The 23,781-nt window shown below is 50.5% G+C and overlaps 2 protein-coding genes across 3 annotated transcripts in view; one reads left to right on the top strand and one right to left on the bottom strand.

Annotated features, from left to right (window-relative positions):
• The window catches only part of fam204a (family with sequence similarity 204 member A), an 85,610-nt gene extending 81,302 nt beyond the window's left edge, over positions 1–4,308 (top strand). The window contains exons 7-8 of the mRNA XM_031905738.1: positions 3,132–3,241; positions 3,670–4,308. Coding sequence (XP_031761598.1) covers positions 3,132–3,241; positions 3,670–3,721 — 162 coding nt within the window. The 3' untranslated portion in view covers positions 3,722–4,308. The remainder of the gene's footprint in view (positions 1–3,131; positions 3,242–3,669) is intronic.
• Positions 4,309–6,898: 2,590 nt separating this feature from the next.
• LOC101730242 overlaps positions 6,899–23,781 on the bottom strand; it is a 107,758-nt gene continuing 90,875 nt past the window's right edge. For both annotated transcript variants that reach the window (XM_031906238.1, XM_018089891.2), the window contains exons 14-23: positions 19,608–19,723; positions 12,200–12,335; positions 10,968–11,036; positions 10,262–10,354; positions 9,662–9,769; positions 9,151–9,303; positions 8,786–8,911; positions 8,256–8,433; positions 7,226–7,309; positions 6,899–7,080 (exon numbers count right to left, since the gene is read on the bottom strand). In XM_031906238.1, the coding sequence (XP_031762098.1) occupies positions 6,971–7,080; positions 7,226–7,309; positions 8,256–8,433; positions 8,786–8,911; positions 9,151–9,303; positions 9,662–9,769; positions 10,262–10,354; positions 10,968–11,036; positions 12,200–12,335; positions 19,608–19,723 (1,173 nt within the window). In that variant the 3' untranslated portion in view covers positions 6,899–6,970. The remainder of the gene's footprint in view (positions 7,081–7,225; positions 7,310–8,255; positions 8,434–8,785; positions 8,912–9,150; positions 9,304–9,661; positions 9,770–10,261; positions 10,355–10,967; positions 11,037–12,199; positions 12,336–19,607; positions 19,724–23,781) is intronic.

Here is a 23,781-nt window from a genome sequence, read left to right as displayed (position 1 = left end):
CGCTGATAAAATAAACAATTTGTTAAAAACACCACGGGAAGAGTTTTTTTGGGGTTGCGCTCATCTCGGAGACGCTCGGGAAGGTGTCAGGTTCCGCGTTATTTATACTCGTTTGGCAAATAAACACGGCGGCAAAGCTGAGAATGAGATATAATTTACAGTTCTCTCTGCCCATGATCTGAGCGGATAGAAGGAGGTAATTAGCTTGTTTTATTTAACACCGAACTCGAGATGTTTCCCTTGGCTAATCAGTTCAGCGGAGAATTAATGAACCCATTATCTTCCATTCAGACGGAGCCGTTTATCTGCACTCGGTGCAACGAAGCGCAATAAAGCCGACGGGTAAAAACAGAGCCCTATTGGCCCTACGTCACACAGCGCCCCTCGCAGTTTAGTTTAATCAGTATAAGTAAAGATGGCCGTACGTGGTGCCACTCCCAACCCAACCACAAGCCATGTACTGTAGGTGTCGGTCGGTTCTGAAATGGGGCAGGTAAGGGAACTTTATCCGCTGACTCACTGTAGCCGGGTCATCGGCAGATGAGGAGATAAAGTCCTTCTGTTCCAAGTGCACAAATGATTGGAACAATAGGAAAGCCGCCATGTTGTTTGTGGCCCCTCGATCATTTTGGCCAATGTGTAGCTGACTTAACACTGTCATAAATCAACTGCAAAATGGCCTAAAGGTTGGCCATACGCGGTAAGATCCACTTGCTTGGCGACCTCGATCTTGGGATCTTCTTCTGATATCCCCACGATCGAATTAGACCAGGCACCGTCGGTCCGGGGACCGAATCAAAGAGCCAATGCAGTCCCCGATCCGGTGGAAAATCAAACTTGCAGAATCAAGGTCTGCCAGATTTCAGGGTTGGGGAGGCCCATTGTTTGTGCCCATACACAGGCAGATAAGCAGCCGAATCGGTCAATATCGGCAGCTAGGATTGGCCAGTGTATGGGCACTTTAAGAAGGTTGCCAAACAAGCCAGATCTTCTCTTGATATGCCCATCTAAGGTGATATCGGAGTAATTCGATTGGGCCATATGATCACATTACAACATTGGGAATAGGACCTGTCAGAGCAAGGGCTGCATCTGTGAGCCAACGTGGTCCCCGAGCCGATGGGAAAATCAAATCTGTCCAGTAGAATTTAAGCCAGAAATGGGTCGGGGGTGCCCATTCAGGAGCAGATAAACTGCCAAATCAGTCTGAAGGGCCTGAATAGGCAGCTTATATCTGCCCGTATCTTTATAAATGTTTATTGGCCAAGTGCTCTTGATAGCGACCCACGTAAAGCAGTGATAGCGACATTTACAGCCAGAGACTAAACGTTTCCCAGCAGGGGCCCCTTGTCCCCGGTTCCCAGTACATAGGGTTGTTGTTGGAGGAACGCTATCAATAAAAGATATTTATGTTCCGAGCCCAGTGTGGGAGCGGGGCTGCCGTATAGCCGTAACTTGCTGTTTTACAAGCTCCAATCTTTACGTCTATTTTACTGTCGCAGATGATTTACACACTCTAAACCTGTAAAACCGAAAGGAATTCAAAGAAGCAAAAAGGGTGGTGGGGGGGGGGGTCTGGAATCTGGAAATGCGACTGTGCATTGGCTGGGGGTTACGCCGGGGCTTTAACAAATCTTCTAAGTGGCTGTAAAGATGATCGCCTCCAGGGAGCAGCCAGGACCCGCTGCTGCTACCAGCTAAAGCCCTTATCTTAAATCCAAGCAAAGTACCATTAATCTTTCTGAAAGACCTTTTATGGCTTTTAATATAGGCCAAATTAGAACATTTTACACCCTTGGTTCCTGAAATATAGCGATAAAGAGCCTTTAGAGCTTAGTTTTCTCCACTGCCGGCTCGGACCAATTTCCCGTTGCCTGCGATAATGTTTAGACACCTTAATTAAAATGCAGCTAAATAGCGGCTGTTCCGTATGAAAAGTGCCGAGGCTTTGCTGCGCCGGCATTATGTTTGTGTATATCTTTCCCGCCGACGCGCCCAGATAGAGGAGGGCATACAGACTGGCGCTGAAGAGGTAATGTGACCGCAGCCGCTCTCTCATTGACTGGCAGAATGGGACCCGGGCGCTCCGGAATATTCTATAAACAGCGCCATTCTTTCCCTCTTTCTCTCCATTGTGATCCGCTCCCGGGCAGGGAAGGACGAGCGCCTTCTGTCAGGGGAAAATCCTATCCGAGCGCCGCTGTGAAACCTCCCGGCGGCCATTGACGTTGGCTTTTGGTTGCATTAAGAGTTTATTTGTAGCAGCAGAGGGTGTCGGTAACGCTGCCCATACGCACCTATAATACGCAGTTTTCTACCATTTTCCGACCTCATATTTTTGTGCCATAGGTCGTTTAGTCGGACAGGTTCGAAAATGTCAGTGTTGTGTATCTGCCGATAGCCTTGGGGGACCTACAATGGGAGTCACTTTCGTACTTGTAACTATTTCATGTTCAGAACATCCTCCCATTGGTTATTTTTAGGGCTTTATCCTACAATTACAGGCTGAATGTGAGTTTTAGATGGTTTAGACGTACAATGGGTTGGAAGAAGACTAACATCTGAATGTGTATGGCCACACGCTGTACAAAACGCCTCAGTAGCCACAGTTGTATCGGCACACATATGGGCAGCTAAGGGAATCTAAGCCAGCAATAAGCTGGACCCGGGGCAGCTTGGGGTACTTTTGTGGGCAATTTGATGGGAAACTACATAGCGTTGTCCTCTTCCCTGCAGTGTGTTGGTAGGCAGCAAGGATTGGCCGGTGTTTGGGGGTTGTGTGCATGAACAGCTGGCAGCGACAAACACATAATACCAGTGGGAACCCATTGGGTCAAATGATATAGACTGGCACCATAAGGCACTCGGAAGCCCACCAAAAAGGCACAAGTCTATGATAAAGACCCCATTGTTTAGCAACCGTATCAGGGGTCCGAGCAGTTTGCCAGGAGCCCAGGCTTTTATTGATTGCCATAGTCCGGCCGGGGTTGGGCACGCCAGGTTCCGAGCTGCTGTGCAAATGCCCGGGATGGGACTATCGGCCAGCAGATTGCTGTAGGAATATTTGAGTTTGTGGCCAATAGGGCTGCCCGTGTGTGTTCCTTGTCTCACTAACCCCCTTTCTGTTACAGTTGGCTGTTAAGATCAGCAAAGCGGCGCCCTACCAGCGGCACGTCCGGGCCAAAGAGGCTGGGGAGGCCTCCCAGGAGAGTCTGAAGAAAGGGAAGAATCTTGCTTGGGGGTAAGTTGGGCACCAGGAAGTGCCGATTTGGCCCCTGGGAAGTGTTAGGGATGCACGGAATCCAGGGTTCAGATTGAGCCGAATCCAAATCTTTAACCCTTCCGTATCTTATATTTTTTCTTATAAATTCGGATTCAGTTTGGTATTCAGGCAAATCATTTATGAAGGATTGGAGGTTCGGCCGAATCCAAAAACAGTGGATCTGGTGCATCCCTAGAAGTGATCGGCGCTTAATGTTGAGAAAAATACACACAATGTAGAAACTGCACTTAAAGTGGGTATCGTTTTTTTTTAACCCTTTCACTGCAGTCAGTTGTCCTGTTACCCGGCAGCGGCGCCATTTGCAGCTCTGATTGAATCATGTAAATGCCGTAGGTCGCCGCGCCGCCGCACATCCGCACTCATCGCCGCTCTTTTGCAATTTTCAGGTTTGAAGCAAAGCAAAGATGGGAAACAAAGAGCAACATGGGATACATGTGAAGGCCTGCTGGAACAAGATGGAGCTCGCCGGCCCCGCTGCTTCCTGCTCGCTGATGTTCCCGACTGCCTTTTGTAGCCTTCTGCACCAATAAAGGGTGCACTCCATCCCCCCTCAGATTCTCTCAGAGATGAACATGGGGTTTATGATCTGCTCCACTGGTGGTAATGGTGTAGTAACGTGAGGCCCAAAGTGTGGCGCTGTCTAAAGCAACGCATGGGATGGGCACCAGTCTGCTCTTCTGGATACTCTCGGTGACTGTCACAGAGAGACATTTTCATCTCTACCTTTGTTATAAGGAGCAGCAGAGCCATGCACAGGGGACACACCTGTGTGTGTTTGTGGACAGAGCAGAGTAGTCGGCTAACATTGCACTGGCCAATCATGACCAACGCCTTCACTAGTGGCCGTCCAATGCTGCGCCACCGGCCTACTGCTCACTTTAAATGACAAGACCGCGTTTGATAGACTTTCTCTCACTGAGGATCTATATCCGTAGGGCTGAGGAGAGAGCTGTGCATACAGGGATTGTGCGGTAAGGAAACAAGATTAGTGTATAGGAATAAAGAAGGTCCTCTATCAAAAGAAACACAGGATTCCTTTTGTGTAAACATGTTCTTCTGTGTCAGACTTCCTCTCGGGAAAATCCATCCACGAGTCTGCACAGCTCTCTCCACCTCCAATCAGAATTCACTCCCCCTCCCATCAGAATTCACTCCCACTCCCATCTCTGTGTAATCTGAGCTGCAGCAGGAAGTTACAGAGACCAGGCTAAAATGGCAGCTGCTATCTTAAACAAACAGATGGAACTTCTAGGGCTGTTACTCAGATATGGTAAAGCTTTCTGCTGAATAAATATAGGGTTCTAGGTGGCACTAATGTGGCAAATCTATTGGCAGTAAAATGCTTTTACTTCTGGCCCAACGGAATCTGAATCCATAAAGTCATGTGACTTTGTCACATGATCAAGGAAGTTGGAAATTTGCTGCGTGTTCAGGTTTCCGTGAGTCATGTGACATACGCATCTCTAATGTTTATATAGTGTATAAAGTTCCCCCCAGTGGGTATTTAATGTTCTCATCTGCAGCCCTGCAACCAATCAGGATGTTGTATCCTCGCCGGCTCCATAGTCTGCCTGGCAACTGTTTGCTCCTCTGCCTGAAGATAAAGGGTTTATATTGTTTCCTTCAAGGGGAAGTAAAACCTGCTGCACAGCACTGCTCAACCAAACTTTATTTGTCGCTACAAATCCCAGAATGAAGAAACATGTAATGAAGGGTGAGGCATGCTGGGAGCTGGAGTTGGGAGCAATAAGCACAGTTTCCCAAGTCTGTCCCTTTATCCCCATGTCTGATCCCTGTGCCATATAATGACAAGAAAAAATAATTGTCTCTATATGTAAGGTACCAACAAGATGTCTGACACAGTGCTGGGAATCAGCATTCTCATTGGTCACTTCTCTTGCATTTATAATGAGGTTTTTGGTCAGTAGAATTCTCATTGGTGAATTTTCTTGCATCTAAAATTAAGTTTTTCAGCAACTTCTATAGCAAACCAAGGGGCAGGGTTCTGTTTGGGTTTGCAGCCCTTTCAGCTGTGGGACCCAGGCGACCCATGTTACGGCACCGATCTCAGTACCAGTACCAGTACCTCCCCATTCAGAATATATTTTTTCTCTCCCTATGCCGTACAGCGCCACTGGGCCCGACTCCACGCCGTCAGGGCAAGAAGAGGTTAAAGCAACAGACGGGCAGCGCTCTAATGAGACCCTCCTTCTCAGATATGTTGTGCTCTCGCCCGGGGGTGAGACTTGTAGTTTCCTGGCCAAACCCAACGTGCCGTTCCCAAGAATGAAAGTCGGCTGTCTGTTAATGGAGCGCTCTGTGCTGTAATTAGCGCTGATGACTGTGCATTAAATCACACAGTCGGGGCCATAAATCTGACTCCCCAACAGGTTCTTGCAACGGATTCTCGTAAATCCTCGTGTTGCCTGTGTGAGTAGCAATGTCGGTAGGTCGGTCTCAGGTATGTGGCGCGGAGCCATCATTCATTCACTTGACTAATTCTGACTAATTCATTGGTTTAACACCTGAAAATATCCATGTAATGTGGTTCCCAGAGCTGCACCTCCGCTCATGGCACAAACCCACTAAACTGCATTCCCGCCTGTCTGCAACGTACGGCCCATAGCTTCTGATATCCTTATCATTTACAGTAGGGGGCACATTATCCCTTATAATACATGAGTGATACTCAGAGTTCCCTGTATAACTCAGCCTGCAGCCTTGTGCCTTTATATGGGGGGCACAGAACCCCTCAGTGACTGCTAATATCCTTATCATTTACAGTAGGGGGTACATTATCCCTTATAATACATGAGTGATACTCAGAGTTCCCTGTATAACTCAGCCTGCAGCCTTGTGCCTTTATATGGGGGGCACAGAACCCCTCAGTGACTGCTAATATCCTTATCATTTACAGTAGGGGGTACAGTATCCCTTATAATACATGAGTGATACTCAGAGTTCCCTGTATAACTCAGCCTGCAGCCTTGTGCCTTTATATGGGGGCACAGAACCCCTCAGTGACTGCTAATATCCTTATCATTTACAGTAGGGGGTACATTATCCCTTATAATACATGAGTGATACTCAGAGTTCCCTGTATAACTCAGCCTGCAGCCTTGTGCCTTTATATGGGCACAGAACCCCTCAGTGACTGCTAATATCCTTATCATTTACAGTAGGGGGTACATTATCCCTTATAATACATGAGTGATACTCAGAGTTCCCTGTATAACTCAGCCTGCAGCCTGGTGCCTTTATATGGGGGGCACAGAACCCCTCAGTGACTGCTAATATCCTTATCATTTACAGTAGGGGGTACATTATCCCTTATAATACATGAGTGATACTCAGAGTTCCCTGTATAACTCAGCCTGCAGCCTTGTGCCTTTATATGGGCACAGAACCCCTCAGTGACTGCTAATATCCTTATCATTTACAGTAGGTGGCGCTATTCATTGCCGGACCGAGTTGCTGCCCCCCTCAGGTAAATAAGGGTAGTGCAGGGGACATTATGATTTACTACATGAACGCTGGGAAATGCCAAACCAACACGTTCTGTAAAACCTCACATCTTCCCCTTTAATGTTCCAACAAATCATCACAGCGTAAGGATTGAGATGCCCAGGAATATTTAATAGCTCGTCCCACAGGCAGACTGGCAGTGCTGGGCCGTTGGGCGGCCATTTATATCTGCCCAGTTAGGGATCCCCAGGCCTGTGCCAGCTCCAGTGCGTTCCGTAGGGTTGTGAGGTCCCTGCTGCCCGGAGACCCGTCACTCCTGCCCTCCCTGCTTTCTGCCAATGAACAAGAAGAGATATTAATGGCGCCGCCCATAACCATTACTTTCCCTACTTGTTATTTCATGCCCAGCCTTTGGCTGTTGTGCAACTATAACATTTCAACTAAACAACGCCAACTATATTTCAGGCAGAGTAATACCTGAGCCGCGTGTCTCACTGAGCGATGGGAATGGATCCCCCTTCTTCCATATTTCTTCTTTCTTCCCCAAGTATCCCACAATATCTGTATCTCAGAGTTAAGGTTCATTCCACTCTCACAGGCGGGCACTGCCAGTCAGTAATATGGGCACAGACTGTAGATCAGGCCCTGGGAACTGACCCCCCTAGTGACCATATATTAAAGGGGACGTATTGTGGGAAAAACATTATTGTGCCAATGCATTGTACTCAACTAAATACAGAAGGAATGGGCTTTATAAAGTCGTGTTTCAGGCTGATTTATTGGAAATTTCTCCCCAAATCCCACTAGCCCCGCCCCTCTGTTCCTTTTCTTGCTGCCTCCTTTCCCAGGCTGTGCAGGGGGAGTGGCGGCACTGTAGGATAGGAACCAATCAGCAGCCAGGCTGATAGGGAACTGAAGCCTGCCTGTGCTTGTGTGAGTGCAGGCCTGTGATTGGCTCTCCCCCTCCTACTGTGCTTCTGGCAGGGACCGTTAGGACATGCCCACCCCTCATTTAAAACCCAGACAGGGACCTGAGAGGATCTATAGGGAGCCCCAATAAAGGGGCCATTGTTACAGATAGGGTTAATGTTTAGGGAAACCAGCACTGTATATTATTCATAATTGCCTACAGGGTTAGGGGTTTTCCTATTTGGCTATTTAGTGACTGGACCCACAGATTGCCAGCCCAGGCCAGCCTACATGCCCAGATACCCAGTAAGAGTGGAACTAGCCAGACTGCCCAACTAAATCTGGACAGGTAAGGCTACTTTTTGACTTGGCGGAAAGTCACAGGGTTGGGCAGGTAGCGGGTCTAATTTACAGCTTGGATCCCTCCCAAAATTGGTGGAGGAGTTTGGGGTTGGGGGGGGTCTAATCTCAAGTTTGCACCAAGAAAACCATAAGCTGCCATGTTGTACCTCGATCTCCTATATGACACTACCCAAGAGGGGACTGGGGAAACATCACCGGGTGTGGGTTTGGTGCCCTCACAAGACCAGGAGGATACGTGCGGCTTGCCGGACTGGGATGCGGTTGCCCCGTAAGGAGGCCGAGCCCTGCTGGATCAAGAACTGTCTCTCGGCCTTGCCGCTGAGAGGAACCAGGTCATCGAGAGCGTCAGACAGCTCGTCGGCAGTTACAGAACCGCTCTGGGTCTTGGCAAATGTCGTCAGCGTGGCTTCGAACTGTAGCGTTGGAATAAGGAGAAACAGTAAGGGAAATGGCAAATAGCGTGTCCAAGGCCGAGGGCTGGCCGGGAAGTTTGCCCTGTGGCAACCGGGGGGCAAAAAGGAAGAGACAAAGAGCCACCAGTCAGCCCGTGTGTGCCCCTTATTGCCAACTAAACCTTATGGGCCATTAGCAGAACTGATGCACCCAGTGGCCCTCGCCCCACTACAGAGGGCAGCCGAGGCCTTATTCTTCTAGGCAGGTTAGTTATTCCCCAGGGGGTAACTCTCACCCAACATTGGGGGTAACTCCTTCTTCTGAGTATTATAGTCGTTTGTTATTGGCCCATGTGTCTTGCACAGTACTTACCTCTAATATAAGTGGCTCCTTGTGCCGCAGAACCAGCAGCAGGATAAATCCCATTATGTGGGCGGGGGTGGCAGCTCTCCCACTGTAGGCCGTGAACTCCAGAATCAAAGTATCTCGCTCCACTTCCTACAAGAATCGATGGCCACAATCGTAAGATCTTTCATTTAATCCCTCCCCACCCCCAGCAGCCAATCAGCAGAACAATGGGAAGGGAGCAAGATAGCAGCTCCCAGTAGGTATCAGAATAGCACTCAATAGTAAGAAATCCAAGTCCGGCTTGGGACTCCTCCAGTTACATGGGAGTAGGAGAAACAATAGGTTAGCTGAAATACAGATTTGCATGGTTACAGTGTGAGCGGAGTTACCTGTAGGAATGGGTAATGCTGCTGTATAAAGGACTGGAAGTCGGAACCCTGCGCGAGGGTTACTGGGCCCAGCATATCGGCCTGTAGTAGAACATAGCGCAGGGCAGCGGGATCCAGATGCCCCTGCAGAACATGGCCCAATAAGCTGACAACCTGCAGAAAGGGAACAGTCAAATCAACAATCTGCCATCAAGTGACCCTATAGATAACGGAGCAGCCCCTCCATTCCCCTCCCCACCCCTTCCCCAAATAAACTGAAATGTACCCCCAGTTGTAAAATATAAGGATATCAGATACCATGACCTGTATAAAAGCACTCATTCTATGACCTGGTGCTTTTATATGGCCTTGGCACTCCTTTGGTGATTAATAATATCCTTACATGTTACAATAGGGGGTACATTATTCACTATACACCTAGAGCATACCATATACAAGTACCATGAATCCATAACTGTGATTGGCTATTGCTCATTATCAGTGGGGGGGGGGGTAAGTAGATGAGAGTCACCTGACTATGAGCAGAATATGTCTCCATGGCTGTCAGGAAGTCCCGGAGCCCGAGGCTGCTCATGTCTTCCTCTAGGTATCGCTTTGTAAGCAGGTCCCACAGCAGGTCCTACAGGAGCCATCAGTGCCATCAAGTAATGCCTCTATCAACTGTATATCCTGTATATACTACATCATTTATACTCCCCATCTTCCCTTCCGTCTCCCATATTCCCCTTCTTATTCTGACTCTTTGCAGCTTTCAAATGGGGGTCAGTGACCCCGGCAGCCAAACCCTATTGCTCTGTGAGGCTCCAGTTTTATTGTTATTGTTACTTTTTATTCCTTATCTTTCTATTCAGCCCCTCCCCTATTCATATACCCGTCTCTCATTCAATCCACTCCCTGGTTGCTAAGGGAATTTGGACCCTAGCAACCAGATAGCTGCGAAAACACCAAACTGGAGAGCTGCAAAACAAAAATAGGGATAATTAAAAAACTACAGCTAACAAAAAATGAGGGCCGATTGCAAACTGTCTCCGAATATCGCTCTCTCCTATCCGATGTATATTAGTAGTAAATACAGTGGCCCTACTACTAGGGGTAGGTAAGGGAATGTTACCTGAATGGACAGGACACGGGGGCCCTGTAATTGCCCGGGGCCTTGGTGCAGCAGGGCGGCCAGCAGTTGCTCAGTGAGGGACAGACACAGATCCTGTATGGGGAAGGGGTTCATGTTATTTATCCTGGTCGTTACCGTGACTGAGCTGCTATAGAAACAGAAGTCATGGAATGGATACTCTGCCCCAAAGGGGCCCAATTACAAGTTCATTCGGAAATAACAGTATTTTATCTCTCAGTTGCCCAATAGGAAGGTTTGGAGCCACATTGCGGCCTGAACTCTCTTCTCTCAGAATGGGGCCTAAGGGCACGAAGCAGAAACCTGCCCTCATCCCCCTTAGCAACCTCCCCGGCAACGTGAAATCAGAGACATCTCATTCTTTCATCATGAGAACATCGACGGTCTCATCCTGTGTGAGGTGATGTCACGTTCTGGGCTCGCAGCGTGGGATTCGCCCAGAGGAATGAGCCCCATATGCAGGGGGGCAGCAGGCTGCTTATATGTTCTACTTATAATGATGGGTAAGTGGGAGGGGCTTATACCTAGGTGTGGCCTAGGGCCCAACAATGAATGACCCAAATCCTCAGCGTAAATCTACCCCTATACGGCCCCCTTAAGGCACAAACAGGGTTAAACGGCAACTGAACGGGGCCCTCGGCAACCTCAGTACATGTCAAGGCACCCCCTAAACTCATACTGTGTGTACCAGTGATATTATCCGGGGTACTTCTCTATTCAGCTCCAGTAGCTCTTCCAACCGGTTTCCCAGGATTCCCTGTGGAGCAAGAAAATATGTATTATAAGGGATAATGTACCCCCTACTGTAAACGATAAGGATATTAGCAGTCACTGAGGGGTTCTGTGTCCATATAAAGGCACAAGGCTGCAGGCTGAGCTATACAGGGAACTCTGAGTATCACTCATGTATTATAAGGGATAATGTACCCCCTACTGTAAATGATAAGGATATTAGCAGTCACTGAGGGGTTCTGTGCCCCCCATATAAAGGCACAAGGCTGCAGGCTGAGTTATACAGGGAACTCTGAGTATCACTCATGTATTATAAGGGATAATGTACCCCCTACTGTAAATGATAAGGATATTAGCAGTCACTGAGGGGTTCTGTGCCCCCCATATAAAGGCACAAGGCTGCAGGCTGAGTTATACAGGGAACTCTGAGTATCACTCATGTATTATAAGGGATAATGTACCCCCTACTGTAAATGATAAGGATATTAGCAGTCACTGAGGGGTTCTGTGCCCATATAAAGGCACAAGGCTGCAGGCTGAGTTATACAGGGAACTCTGAGTATCACTCATGTATTATAAGGGATAATGTACCCCCTACTGTAAATGATAAGGATATTAGCAGTCACTGAGGGGTTCTGTGCCCCCCATATAAAGGCACAAGGCTGCAGGCTGAGTTATACAGGGAACTCTGAGTATCACTCATGTATTATAAGGGATAATGTACCCCCTACTGTAAATGATAAGGATATTAGCAGTCACTGAGGGGTTCTGTGCCCATATAAAGGCACAAGGCTGCAGGCTGAGTTATACAGGGAACTCTGAGTATCACTCATGTATTATAAGGGATAATGTACCCCCTACTGTAAATGATAAGGATATTAGCAGTCACTGAGGGGTTCATATAAAGGCACAGGGCTGAGCTGAAACTCTTTATTGATGTTGGTTTCTCACTTTACATTTCTGGGAAGTATTTAAAGTATTTGGTTTCCTGTGAGATGACGAGGCCGCTCCCCGGGGGCTGCAGGTAAGAGGGAGAAGCAAAGTCCCGGCAACATGGGGGGTTGGTGACTTGTAATGGGAAATTTCCATGTACCCCCCCAGCCGCACACAAAACCAGATGTTCCCTTATAATTATTTACTCCCATCGCCCGGGGACTCCTTGTTGCCACTTGAAAGTGATTTACTTACAGGAGCCCAGATTCCCTGCCAGCTGCTTGGCGATGGTGTTGATTGGCTGGAGACGTTTCCCAGGGCCTTCTGGGATAGCACAGGCCTCAGTCCCCGAGGCCCAGCACTCTCAGCGGCACTCACCCGGTTACCTTGCCTGCCAACAGAAACATATAGAATGGGGTTATACCAGGTTACCAAGGGGGCCAGTCCCTACCAACATTATTACCCACACCATATTGTTTATATTTGTGTAGTTTTGGGTTAGAAAATGATTTACTTGAGGTCTCAATAAGTGACATGACTGTCACTACTTCCTATTTGCCTGAATAATGAAAGTACTGTCCTGCTTTGTGGCAGGGAGGCTCCGATACACTCAGTTGCTCTGTTATACAGATAGCTAGAATCTCAGCCATAAAGCAGGGCAGGACTGCTGCTTACAATGGGGGGGATCAGATAGGATCTGTGCCACTGTGACAGAATGCTCTGTTATACAGATAGCTAGAATCTCAGCCATAAAGCAGGGCAGGACTGCTGCTTACAATGGGGGGATCAGATAGGATCTGTGCCACTGTGACAGAATGCTCTGTTATACAGATAGCTAGAATCTCAGCCATAAAGCAGGGCAGGACGGCTGCTTACAATGGGGGGATCAGATAGGATCTGTGCCACTGTGACAGAATGCTCTGTTATACAGATAGCTAGAATCTCAGCCATAAAGCAGGGCAGGACTGCTGCTTACAATGGGGGGATCAGATAGGATCTGTGCCACTGTGACAGAATGCTCTGTTATACAGATAGCTAGAATCTCAGCCATAAAGCAGGGCAGGACTGCTGCTTACAATGGGGGTATATGCTCTGTTATACAGATAGAACCCATAAACCATTTCACATTAGTAGGACTTTGCTTTGTGACTGTTTATTCCCAGAATACAATCAATACCCAAGGAAAAGAATGATATCATTTCACATCAGATGTAAAAAATAAGAAAAACAGGCAATTTAGAAGTAGAAGGGGGGCATTATGGCAGCCCCGGGGGGGGGGGGTAATATTGGAACAATCTCGCTGCCCCACTGAGGCCTATGGAGCTGACAGGGGATCCCGAGCCACAGACCGTGCAGTTCCCAGGGATGTCCCCACCTGTGCCCCCACCTGTGCCCCGCCCCCACTAATAGATTTAATGGCTAATGATATGCCATGAATAGATAATGATATGTCATTAGCGAATGCGGCAGCAGAAGCCGAGTCTGCAGAGACAATATGGTGTCGGGATAAACACTCGCAGGGAAATGGCTTCCAAGTGAAACCGCTGCGCTAACAACAACAGCCGGCGGGTTGGGTGTTAATTCAATTACAGCCACCACTCGCACAGACTGCTGGGAAATCACCATCGCACTCATGTTTAAAGGGGAAGCTAAATTATGGGCTACTAGGACAGTTGCAGTTGGTCTGCATTATTTATTTTAAATGATGTAAAAGGGTAGTTAACGTTTAGTATGTTACAGAAGCAACTTTTCCATTGGTCTTCTTTTATTTATCTTGTATAGTGTTTGAATTCTTCCTCTTCTTCTGGCTCTTTGCAGCTTTCAAATGGGGGTCAGTGACCCCGGCAGCCAAACCCTATTGCTCTGTGAGGCTCCAGTTTTATTGTTACTTTTTATTCCTTATCTTTCTATTCAGCCCCTCCCCTATTCATCTTCCAACCTCTTGTTCAAACCACTGCCTGGTTGCTAGGTTAAATTAGACCCTAGCAACCAGATAGCTGCTGAATTTCCAAACTGCAGAGCTGCTGAACAAAAAGCTAAATAACTCAAAACCCACAAATAATAAATGAATAAGGACCAACTGCAAATTGTCTCAGAATAGCAGTCTCTGTGTCACACTAAAATTTAATTAATTTAATGGTGAATATCCCCTTTAATTTTTCAGTTGCCCCATTGAGCCATTCAGTTGCCCCAAGCCTCGGCAATACGTAGAACCAATGGGTAACTAAGAGTGCAGACTCATATACGTTTAAAACTAGAAAAAGCCAAAACAATGTGGCGGCCATTAGATGTTTAATATAATGTATCAGATGATTCTATCCCCAGCGCCACTGAGCCCGGTGGGAATATGTTCCCCGGCCCCCGGCTGGTTACACACAGAGCGGCTTTAACTTTCCAGCAACATTTCCAGCACAGCGCCCCATACTGGGCCATACTGGGGGGTATCTCTATTTCCTGGGTTGGCTGTATTTACAGCAGAGAGGTATTGGCACACAGCAAGGCTGGGGAGAGAGGGTTAGTCTGTACCGGCCCATTGGGCCATCTGTAGCCTCCGACATATTGGCTACTGGCAAATTATGTTTGGCAGGAGAGAAAGAACAGAGCAATTACTGCAAGATGGTAACACCAGGGCAGGATGGGAAGTAGGGCAAGCTTCCCCATAGCTAATCAAGAGGGAGACAGAAGGGCAAGATGGAGACAGTAGGGCAAGGTGGGAGACAGTAGGGCAAGATGGAGACAGTAGGGCAAGATGGAGACAGTAGGACAAGATGGAGACAGTAGGGCAAGATGGAGACAGTAGGGCAAGATGGAGACAGTAGGACAAGATGGAGACAGTAGGGCAAGATGGAGACAGTAGGACAAGATGGAGACAGTATGGGCAAGATGGGGACAGTAGGGCAAGATGGAGACAGTATGGGCAAGATGGAGACAGTAGGGCAAGATGGAGACAGTAGGGCAAGATGGAGACAGTAGGGCAAGATGGAGAAGTAGGGCAAGATGGAGACAGTAGGGCAAGATGGAGACAGTAGGACAAGATGAATACAGTAGGGCAAGATGGAGACAGTAGGGCAAGATGGAGACAGTAGGACAAGATGGAGACAGTAGGGCAAGATGGAGACAGTAGGACAAGATGGAGACAGTAGGGCAAGATGGAGACAGTAGGACAAGATGGAGACAGTATGGGCAAGATGGGGACAGTAGGGCAAGATGGAGACAGTATGGGCAAGATGGAGACAGTAGGGCAAGATGGAGACAGTAGGGCAAGATGGAGACAGTAGGGCAAGATGGAGAAAGTAGGGCAAGATGGAGACAGTAGGGCAAGATGGAGACAGTAGGACAAGATGAATACAGTAGGGCAAGATGGAGACAGTAGGGCAAGATGGAGACAGTAGGACAAGATGGAGACAGTAGGGCAAGATGAATACAGTAGGGCAAGATGGAGACAGTAGGGCAAGATGGAGACAGTAGGGCAAGATGGAGACAGTAGGACAAGATGGAGACAGTAGGGCAAGATGGAGACAGTAGGGCAAGATGGAGACAGTAGGGCAAGATGGAGACAGTAGGACAAGATGAATACAGTAGGGCAAGATGGAGACAGTAGGGCAAGATGGAGACAGTAGGACAAGATGAATACAGTAGGGCAAGATGGAGACAGTAGGGCAAGATGGAGACAGTAGGACAAGATGGAGACAGTAGGGCAAGATGGAGACAGTAGGACAAGATGGAGACAGTATGGGCAAGATGGGGACAGTAGGGCAAGATGGAGACAGTATGGGGAAGATGGAGACAGTAGGGCAAGATGGAGACAGTAGGGCAAGATGGAGACAGTAGGGCAAGATGGAGAAAGTAGGGCAAGATGGAGACAGTAGGGCAAGATGGAGACAGTAGGACAAGATGAATACAGTAGGGCAAGATGGAGACAGTAGGGCAAGATGGAGACAGTACGACAAGATGGAGACAGTAGGGCAAGATGGGGACAGTAGGACAAGATGGAGACAGTAGGGCAAGATGGAGACAGTAGGGCAAGATGGAGACAGTATGGGCAAGATGGGGACAGTAGGGCAAGATGGAGACAGTATGGGCAAGATGGAGACAGTAGGGCAAGATGGAGACAGTAGGGCAAGATGGAGACAGTAGGGCAAGATGGAGACAGTAGGACAAGATGGAGACAGTAGGACAAGATGGAGACAGTAGGGCAAGGTGGAGACAGTAGGGCAAGATGGAGACAGTATGGGCAAGATGGGGACAGTAAGGCAAGATGGAGACAGTATGGGCAAGATGGTGACAGTAGGGCAAGATGGGGACAGTAGGGCAAGATGGAGACAGTATGGGCAAGATGGTGACAGTAGGGCAAGATGGTGACAGTAGGGCAAGATGGAGACAGTAGGACAAGATGGGGACAGTAGGGCAAGATGGGGACAGTAGGGCAAGATGGGGACAGTAGGGCAAGATGCAGACAATATGGGCAAGATGGTGACAGTAGGACAAGATGGGGACAGTAGGGCAAGATGGGGACAGTAGGGCAAGATGGAGACAGTATGGGCAAGATGGTGACAGTAGGACAAGATGGGGACAGTAGGGCAAGATGGTGACAGTAGGACAAGATGGAGACAGTAGGGCAAGATGGAGACAGTATGGGCAAGATGGTGACAGTAGGACAAGATGGAGACAGTAGGGCAAGATGGAGACAGTATGGGCAAGATGGTGACAGTAGGGCAAGATGGGGACAGTAGGGCAAGATGGAGACAGTATGGGCAAGATGGTGACAGTAGGGCAAGATGGGGACAGTAGGACAAGATGGAGACAGTAGGACAAGATGGAGACAGTATGGGCAAGATGGTGACAGTAGGACAAGATGGAGACAGTAGGACAAGATGGGGACAGTAGGGCAAGATGGGGACAGTAGGGCAAGATGGGGACAGTAGGGCAAGATGGGGACAGTAGGGCAAGATGCAGACAGTATGGGCAAGATGGTGACAGTAGGGCAAGATGGTGACAGTAGGGCAAGATGGAGACAGTATGGGCAAGATGGAGACAGTAGGGCAAGATGGGGACAGTAGGGCAAGATGGAGACAGTATGGGTAGGGCAAGATGGGGACAGTAGGGCAAAATGGAGACAGTAGGGCAAGATGGAGACAGTAGGGCAAGATGGAGACTGTAGGGCAAGATGGAGACAGTAGGGCAAGATGGGGACAGTACGGCAAGATGGGGACAGTAGGGCAAGATGGGGACAGTAGGGCAAGATGGGGACAGTAGGGCAAGATGGAGACAGTAGGGCAATATGGAGACAGTAGGGCAAGATGGGGACAGTAAGGCAAGATGGGGACAGTAGGGCAAGATGGGGACAGTAGGGAAAGATGGGGACAGTAGGGCAAGATGGGGACAGTAGGGCAAGATGGAGACAGTAGGGCAAGATGGAGACAGTAGGGCAAGATGGACAGTAGGCAAGATGGGGACAGTAGGGCAAGATGGGGACAGTAGGACAGATGGAGACAGTAGGGCAAGATGGGGACAGTAGGACAAGATGGAGACAGTAGGGCAAGATGGAGACAGTAGGGCAAGATGGAGACTGTAGGGCAAGTTGGAGACAGTAGGGCAAGATGGGGACAGTACGGCAAGATGGGGACAGTAGGGCAAGATGGGGACAGTAAGGCAAGATGGGGACAGTAGGGCAAGATGGGGACAGAAGGGAAAGATGGGGACAGTAGGGCAAGATGGGGACAGTAGGGCAAGATGGAGACAGTAGGGCAAGATGGAGACAGTAGGGCAAGATGGAGACAGTAGGGCAAGATGGGGACAGTAGGGCAAGATGGGGACAGTAGGGACAAGATGGAGACAGTAGGGCAAGATGGGGACAGTAGGACAAGATGGAGACAGTAGGGCAAGATGGAGACAGTAGGGCAAGATGGGGACAGTAGGGCAAGATGGGGACAGTAGGACAAGATGGAGACAGTAGGGCAAGATGGGGACAGTAGGGCAAGATGGAGACAGTAGGGCAAGATAGAGACAGTAGGGCAAGATGGAGACAGTAGGGGAAGGAGGTGATAATGTGTTACAGTATAGGGTACTAGGATGACATAGTGACAGTAGGGCAAGATGGAGACAGTAGGGCAAGATAGAGACAGTAGGGCAAGATGGAGACAGTAGGGGAAGGAGGTGATAATGTGTTACAGTATAGGGTACTAGGATGACATAGTGACAGTAGGGCAAGATGGAGACAGTAACCCACCCATTTGCTGTTGAGTGATAACTCCCAGCACCCTACGACAGCCAAAGAACATATTGTGCCCACAGTCTTTCTATAAATACACAATGTAAACCTCTCTGAGTTTATTTGTCTTTTCAGCCCACAATCATTGCCTTGATCTGGAAGATTTTCCATTTCCTCTGACCAATAAGGAATCAGTGGCCCCAACCTCCCCCTACAGGAATTTAAGAGACGCAGCGGTTGGACGCCGCCAGTATCACGGATACTTGTTCCACCTGAGCCCCTGACCTCATTGTGTAGAACCCGGTTCAGTTCTAAAGCAGAGATCCACTCATGGGAAGTGGCTGCTTCCGTGTTGTAACCCCCACCAAGGAGGTGTAAGGATATCCACCTGCTCTAATCCCATCGCTGCCACCACGTTTGTGACAAGATGTCTAATTCTCAGCAGAGTTGTCAACCCAATTACTGTTAAGAGGCAACCGGCTGAGAGCTCGTATCCCCGGGCCTGTCAAGCCTGAGCTTGTTACCCGTTACCTGGCACGCCTGGCAGCCATGAAGGTAATTCAATTAACTCATTCCCTCCCAGAAGACACAAGGGAAACAAATTATCTCACGTAGTATCTGTTTCCACTTAATATGCTTCGTGGGAAGGTTCTACATGAAGAACGTGTCTCTATGAAAACAAGAAGGAACGAGTGGCCAACACTCAGGCTACGGTGCCAAAGCCCCTACTCTAGAGGGCGCTGTTCTCCAGGCTTGGGATAAACCTCTTCTTAAGTTGCCCATTGCAAAATGCTCTTGGACCAGAGTAAGGGTGCATCAGTCAGTCATATTAAGAGCTCTGTATAAACGTTGGCCTTTAGGACCAACATTTGGAAAAAGGGAAAGGTGTTGTGGTCAGATGAGACCAATATAGAGCTTTCTGGACCAGGTTCAGTTAGTAATAACTAAACTCCCTCCAAACGCCTTCTCCTCCCCAACTGTACTTAGGAGCCCCTCAACCTCTACCTTGTTCTGTACAGCGAAGTATCAAAGTGTGGCCAACTAATGCCACCTCAGGTCCTCTTCTTGGCTACACATGATCCTATTAGATCAGCGGTTCGCAACCAGTGGGTCAGGACCCCTTTGGGGATCGAACGACCCTTTCACAGGGGTCGCCTAAGACCACCAGAAAACACATATTTCCGATGGTCTTAGGAATAATTTTATGGTTGGGGGTCACCACAACATGAGGAACTATATTAAAGGGTCGCGGCATTAGGAAGTTTGAGAACCACTGTATTAGAAGAATACCAAGAAGAAGACCTGAAGCAGTAGGAGATTCCAACAACCACTGTTGCCCTACTCTGCTTTGCAGAACAAGAAGAAAGACAGTGGACCTACCCTGAACCCCAGGGCAGGAGGGGTAAGTGTGCAGAACCCTATAGCAGGGCACAAGGGAAGGGGGGTACTTACAGTTTAGCGGATAAGGAGCAGCGGTGCACGTGGGGCCTGCAGATCTTGATGTGAGTGCAGCTCGAGGGGAGGCAGATCTCACTGGAGGCCACAATTTTGTGAGGGCAGAGGAAAGTCTACAACACAGAGGAGCATAAGAACGTAACATATTATTCCAGTTCCACAGGGTTTGTCTTTAGATTTCATAGTCATTACAAGATAGGCTGCCCTCTGGGGGGGTGCAGGGGTACTGCAGAGACATAAGGATGGGGGTGAGACTTGTGGAGAGAGTAGGGTTGCCACCAGTCAGGTTTTTGGTAGTACCCGGTCTTCCCAATTTAGAAAACCCAGCAGGACTCTCCAAAATTAATAAGGCGATTGGCCAGTAGCCATTGGCCACATCGTAGCCCTGCCCCCATGATGTCACGCCCCGTCCATTGATGTTGCATCTTCACCTTCCGACCGGATCTATGGCCACGGAAAGATGGCAACCCTAGGAGAGAGGGATTTGGGTGGATTGGGCCTGGTCACACCACAAGATAATGGGGTGCGATGGGGATGGATAAGGGGTGTGGTTGAGCATCTGAGGAACTGGGGTCCCCTGGGGGAGGGCTCAGCTCAGTAGCATGGGGCCCCATGATTCGTGACTACAAGGCACCAACTGTAATGCTTACATGCAGGGGCAATAACAGAAGGGGCATTTTTGCACCCATGATTTATAAAAGCTCGGTGGGTGTGACCTCAGCAGCTCCTCAGGGGCGGAGCCTGCACCAAGCACTGTAAGCATACAGAATACCCCTCCCCTTGTCACTAAAATACTATACAATTCTGTATTCCCTATATATAACTGCCCCGCTATTGGTTGCCCTTACTGGGAGCCCGTGGGCAAGCTGTGAATGTGAATGTGCACTGGGCAGGCCATTCACCTGTGCAAAGGAAGGAAGATCCGTAAAGGCCCAGAGCATTCCCTTTGCAGCCACTGCCTACCAGAGCTCCCAGCATGCTTTGCCTGCTTGTTAGGAAAAGGAAGCCCTGGGGTGCTAGATGCCAGCCAATGGAATGCTGACACAAAGTGCCTGATGTAAATGGTTCCCTCACATGTAAGCACTTTGGGTTCCTGTATGAAAGCTGTGTGACCCAGCGCGGAGCCAGCGGGTAATTATCCCCAATTGCGCCTCCCCCAGGGCCGATGGCATCATTTGTTTGTGCAGCCGGGATTGTGGATGCCAATTGTTTCTAAATGAGCTCTCTTCTTTCCAGACCATTAGGGTTAATGCTGTTTTAATTAGCAGCAGGCCCTCAGCCTATCAGAGCGCAGGGATGGCTCAGTACAAAGGTCCCGAGGCTTCGGGGGTGGGGGGGGGTGGGACCCTGAAGACTAACGAGGTTGTTAATATGATCAACAGATGTGGGAAGTTATTCCTTGTGTAGTAAATGGATCTAAAGAGAAATGCTTATTAGCTACTTTGTTCTGCTCCTGATACTCAGCCCCGTAGGCCCGGCCCTAGTTCTGCCTGGGTATACACAGCCCCGTAGGCCCAGCTACTTTGTTCTGCTCTCTACGGGGCTGTGTATACCCAGGCAGAACTAGGGCCGGGCCTACGGGGCTGTGTATACCCAGGCAGAACTAGGGCCGGGCCTACGGGGCTGTGTATACCCAGGCAGAACTAGGGCCAGGCCTACGGGGCTGTGTATACCCAGGCAGAACTAGGGCCGGGCCTACGGGGCTGTGTATACCCAGGCAGAACTAGGGCCAGGCCTACGGGGCTGTGTATACCCAGGCAGAACTAGGGCCGGGCCTACGGGGCTGTGTATACCCAGGCAGAACTAGGGCCAGGCCTACGGGGCTGTGTATACCCAGGCAGAACTAGGGCCAGGCCTACGGGGCTGTGTATACCCAGGCAGAACTAGGCCAGGCCTACGGGCTGTGTACCCAGGCAAACTAGGGCCGGGCCTACGGGCTGTGTATACCCAGGCATAACTAGGGCCAGGCCTACGGGGCTGTGTATACCCAGGCAGAACTAGGGCCAGGCCTACGGGGCTGTGTATACCCAGGCAGAACTAGGGCCAGGCCTACGGGGCTGTGTATACCCAGGCAGAACTAGGGCCAGGGCCTACGGGGCTGTGTATACCCAGGCAGAACTAGGGCCAGGCCTACGGGGCTGTGTATACCCAGGCAGAACTAGGGCCAGGCCTACGGGGCTGTGTATACCCAGGCAGAACTAGGCCAGGCCTACGGGGCTGTGTATACCCAGGCAGAACTAGGGCCAGGGCCTACGGGGCTGTGTATACCCAGGCAGAACTAGGGCCGGGCCTACGGGGCTGTGTATACCCAGGCAGAACTAGGGCCAGGCCTACGGGGCTGTGTATACCCAGGCAGAACTAGGGCCGGGCCTACGGGGCTGTGTATACCCAGGCAGAACTAGGGCCAGGCCTACGGGGCTGTGTATACCCAGGCAGAACTAGGGCCGGGCCTACGGGGCTGTGTATACCCAGGCAGAACTAGGGCCAGGCCTACGGGGCTGTGTATACCCAGGCAGAACTAGGGCCGGGCGCTACGGGGGCCTGGTTGTATACCCAGCAGAACTAGGGCCAGGCCTACGGGGCTGTGTATACCCAGGCAGAACTAGGGCCGGGCCTACGGGGCTGTGTATACCCAGGCATAAACTAGGGCCGGGCCTACGGGGCTGTGTATACCCAGGCAGAACTAGGGCCGGGCCTACGGGGCTGTGCATACCCAGGCAGAACTAGGGCCGGGCCTACGGGGCTGTGTATACCCAGGCATAACTAGGGCCCGGGCCTACGGGGCTGTGTATACCCAGGCAGAACTAGGGCCGGGCCTACGGGGCTGTGTATACCCAGGCAGAACTAGGGCCGGGGGTACCCAGCATAACTAGGGCCGGGCCTACGGGGCTGTGTATACCCAGGCAGAACTAGGGCCGGGCCTACGGGGCTGTGTATACCCAGGCAGAACTAGGGCCGGGCCTACGGGGCTGTGTATACCCAGGCAGAACTAGGGCCGGGCCTACGGGGCTGTGTATACCCAGGCATAACTAGGGCCGGGCCTACGGGGCTGTGTATACCCAGGCATAACTAGGGGCCGGGCCTACGGGGCTGTGTATACCCAGGCAGAACTAGGGCCGGGCCTACGGGGCTGTGTATACCCAGGCATAACTAGGGCCGGGCCTACGGGGCTGTGTATACCCAGGCAGAACTAGGGCCCGGGCCTACGGGGCTGTGTATACCCAGGCAGAACTAGGGCCAGGCCTACGGGGCTGTGTATACCCAGGCATAACTAGGGCCAGGCCTACGGGGCTGTGTATACCCAGGCATAACTAGGGCCGGGCCTACGGGGCTGTGTATACCCAGGCAGAACTAGGGCCCGGGCCTACGGGGCTGTGTATACCCAGGCAGAACTAGGGCCAGGCCTACGGGGCTGTGTATACCCAGGCAGAACTAGGGCCCGGGCCTACGGGGCTGTGTATACCCAGGCATAACTAGGGCCAGGCCTACGGGGCTGTGTATACCCAGGCATAACTAGGGCCAGGCCTACGGGGCTGTGTATACCCAGGCAGAACTAGGGCCAGGCCTACGGGGCTGTGTATACCCAGGCAGAACTAGGGCCAGGCCTACGGGGCTGTGTATACCCAGGCAGAACTAGGGCCGGGCCTACGGGGCTGTGTATACCCAGGCAGAACTAGGGCCGGGCCTACGGGGCTGTGTATACCCAGGCAGAACTAGGGCCGGGCCTACGGGGCTGTGTATACCCAGGCATAACTAGGGCCCGGGCCTACGGGGCTGTGTATTACCCAGGCAGAACTAGGGCCGGGCCTACGGGGCTGTGTATACCCAGGCAGAACTAGGGCCGGGCCTACGGGGCTGTGTATACCCAGGCATAACTAGGGCCGGGCCTACGGGGCTGTGTATACCCAGGCAGAACTAGGGCCGGGCCTACGGGGCTGTGTATACCCAGGCAGAACTAGGGCCGGGCCTACGGGGCTGTGTATACCCAGGCAGAACTAGGGCCGGGCCTACGGGGCTGTGTATACCCAGGCATAACTAGGGCCGGGCCTACGGGGCTGTGTATAACCAGGCATAACTAGGGCCGGGCCTACGGGGCTGTGTATACCCAGGCAGAACTAGGGCCGGGCCTACGGGGCTGTGTATACCCAGGCATAACTAGGGCCGGGCCTAC

Source organism: Xenopus tropicalis, chromosome 7 (genome assembly GCF_000004195.4).
Source record: "Xenopus tropicalis strain Nigerian chromosome 7, UCB_Xtro_10.0, whole genome shotgun sequence".
Lineage (NCBI taxonomy): Eukaryota > Metazoa > Chordata > Amphibia > Anura > Pipidae > Xenopus > Xenopus tropicalis.
Note: the sequence above shows the minus strand (reverse complement) of the source record. Positions and strands in the feature narration are given on the sequence as shown.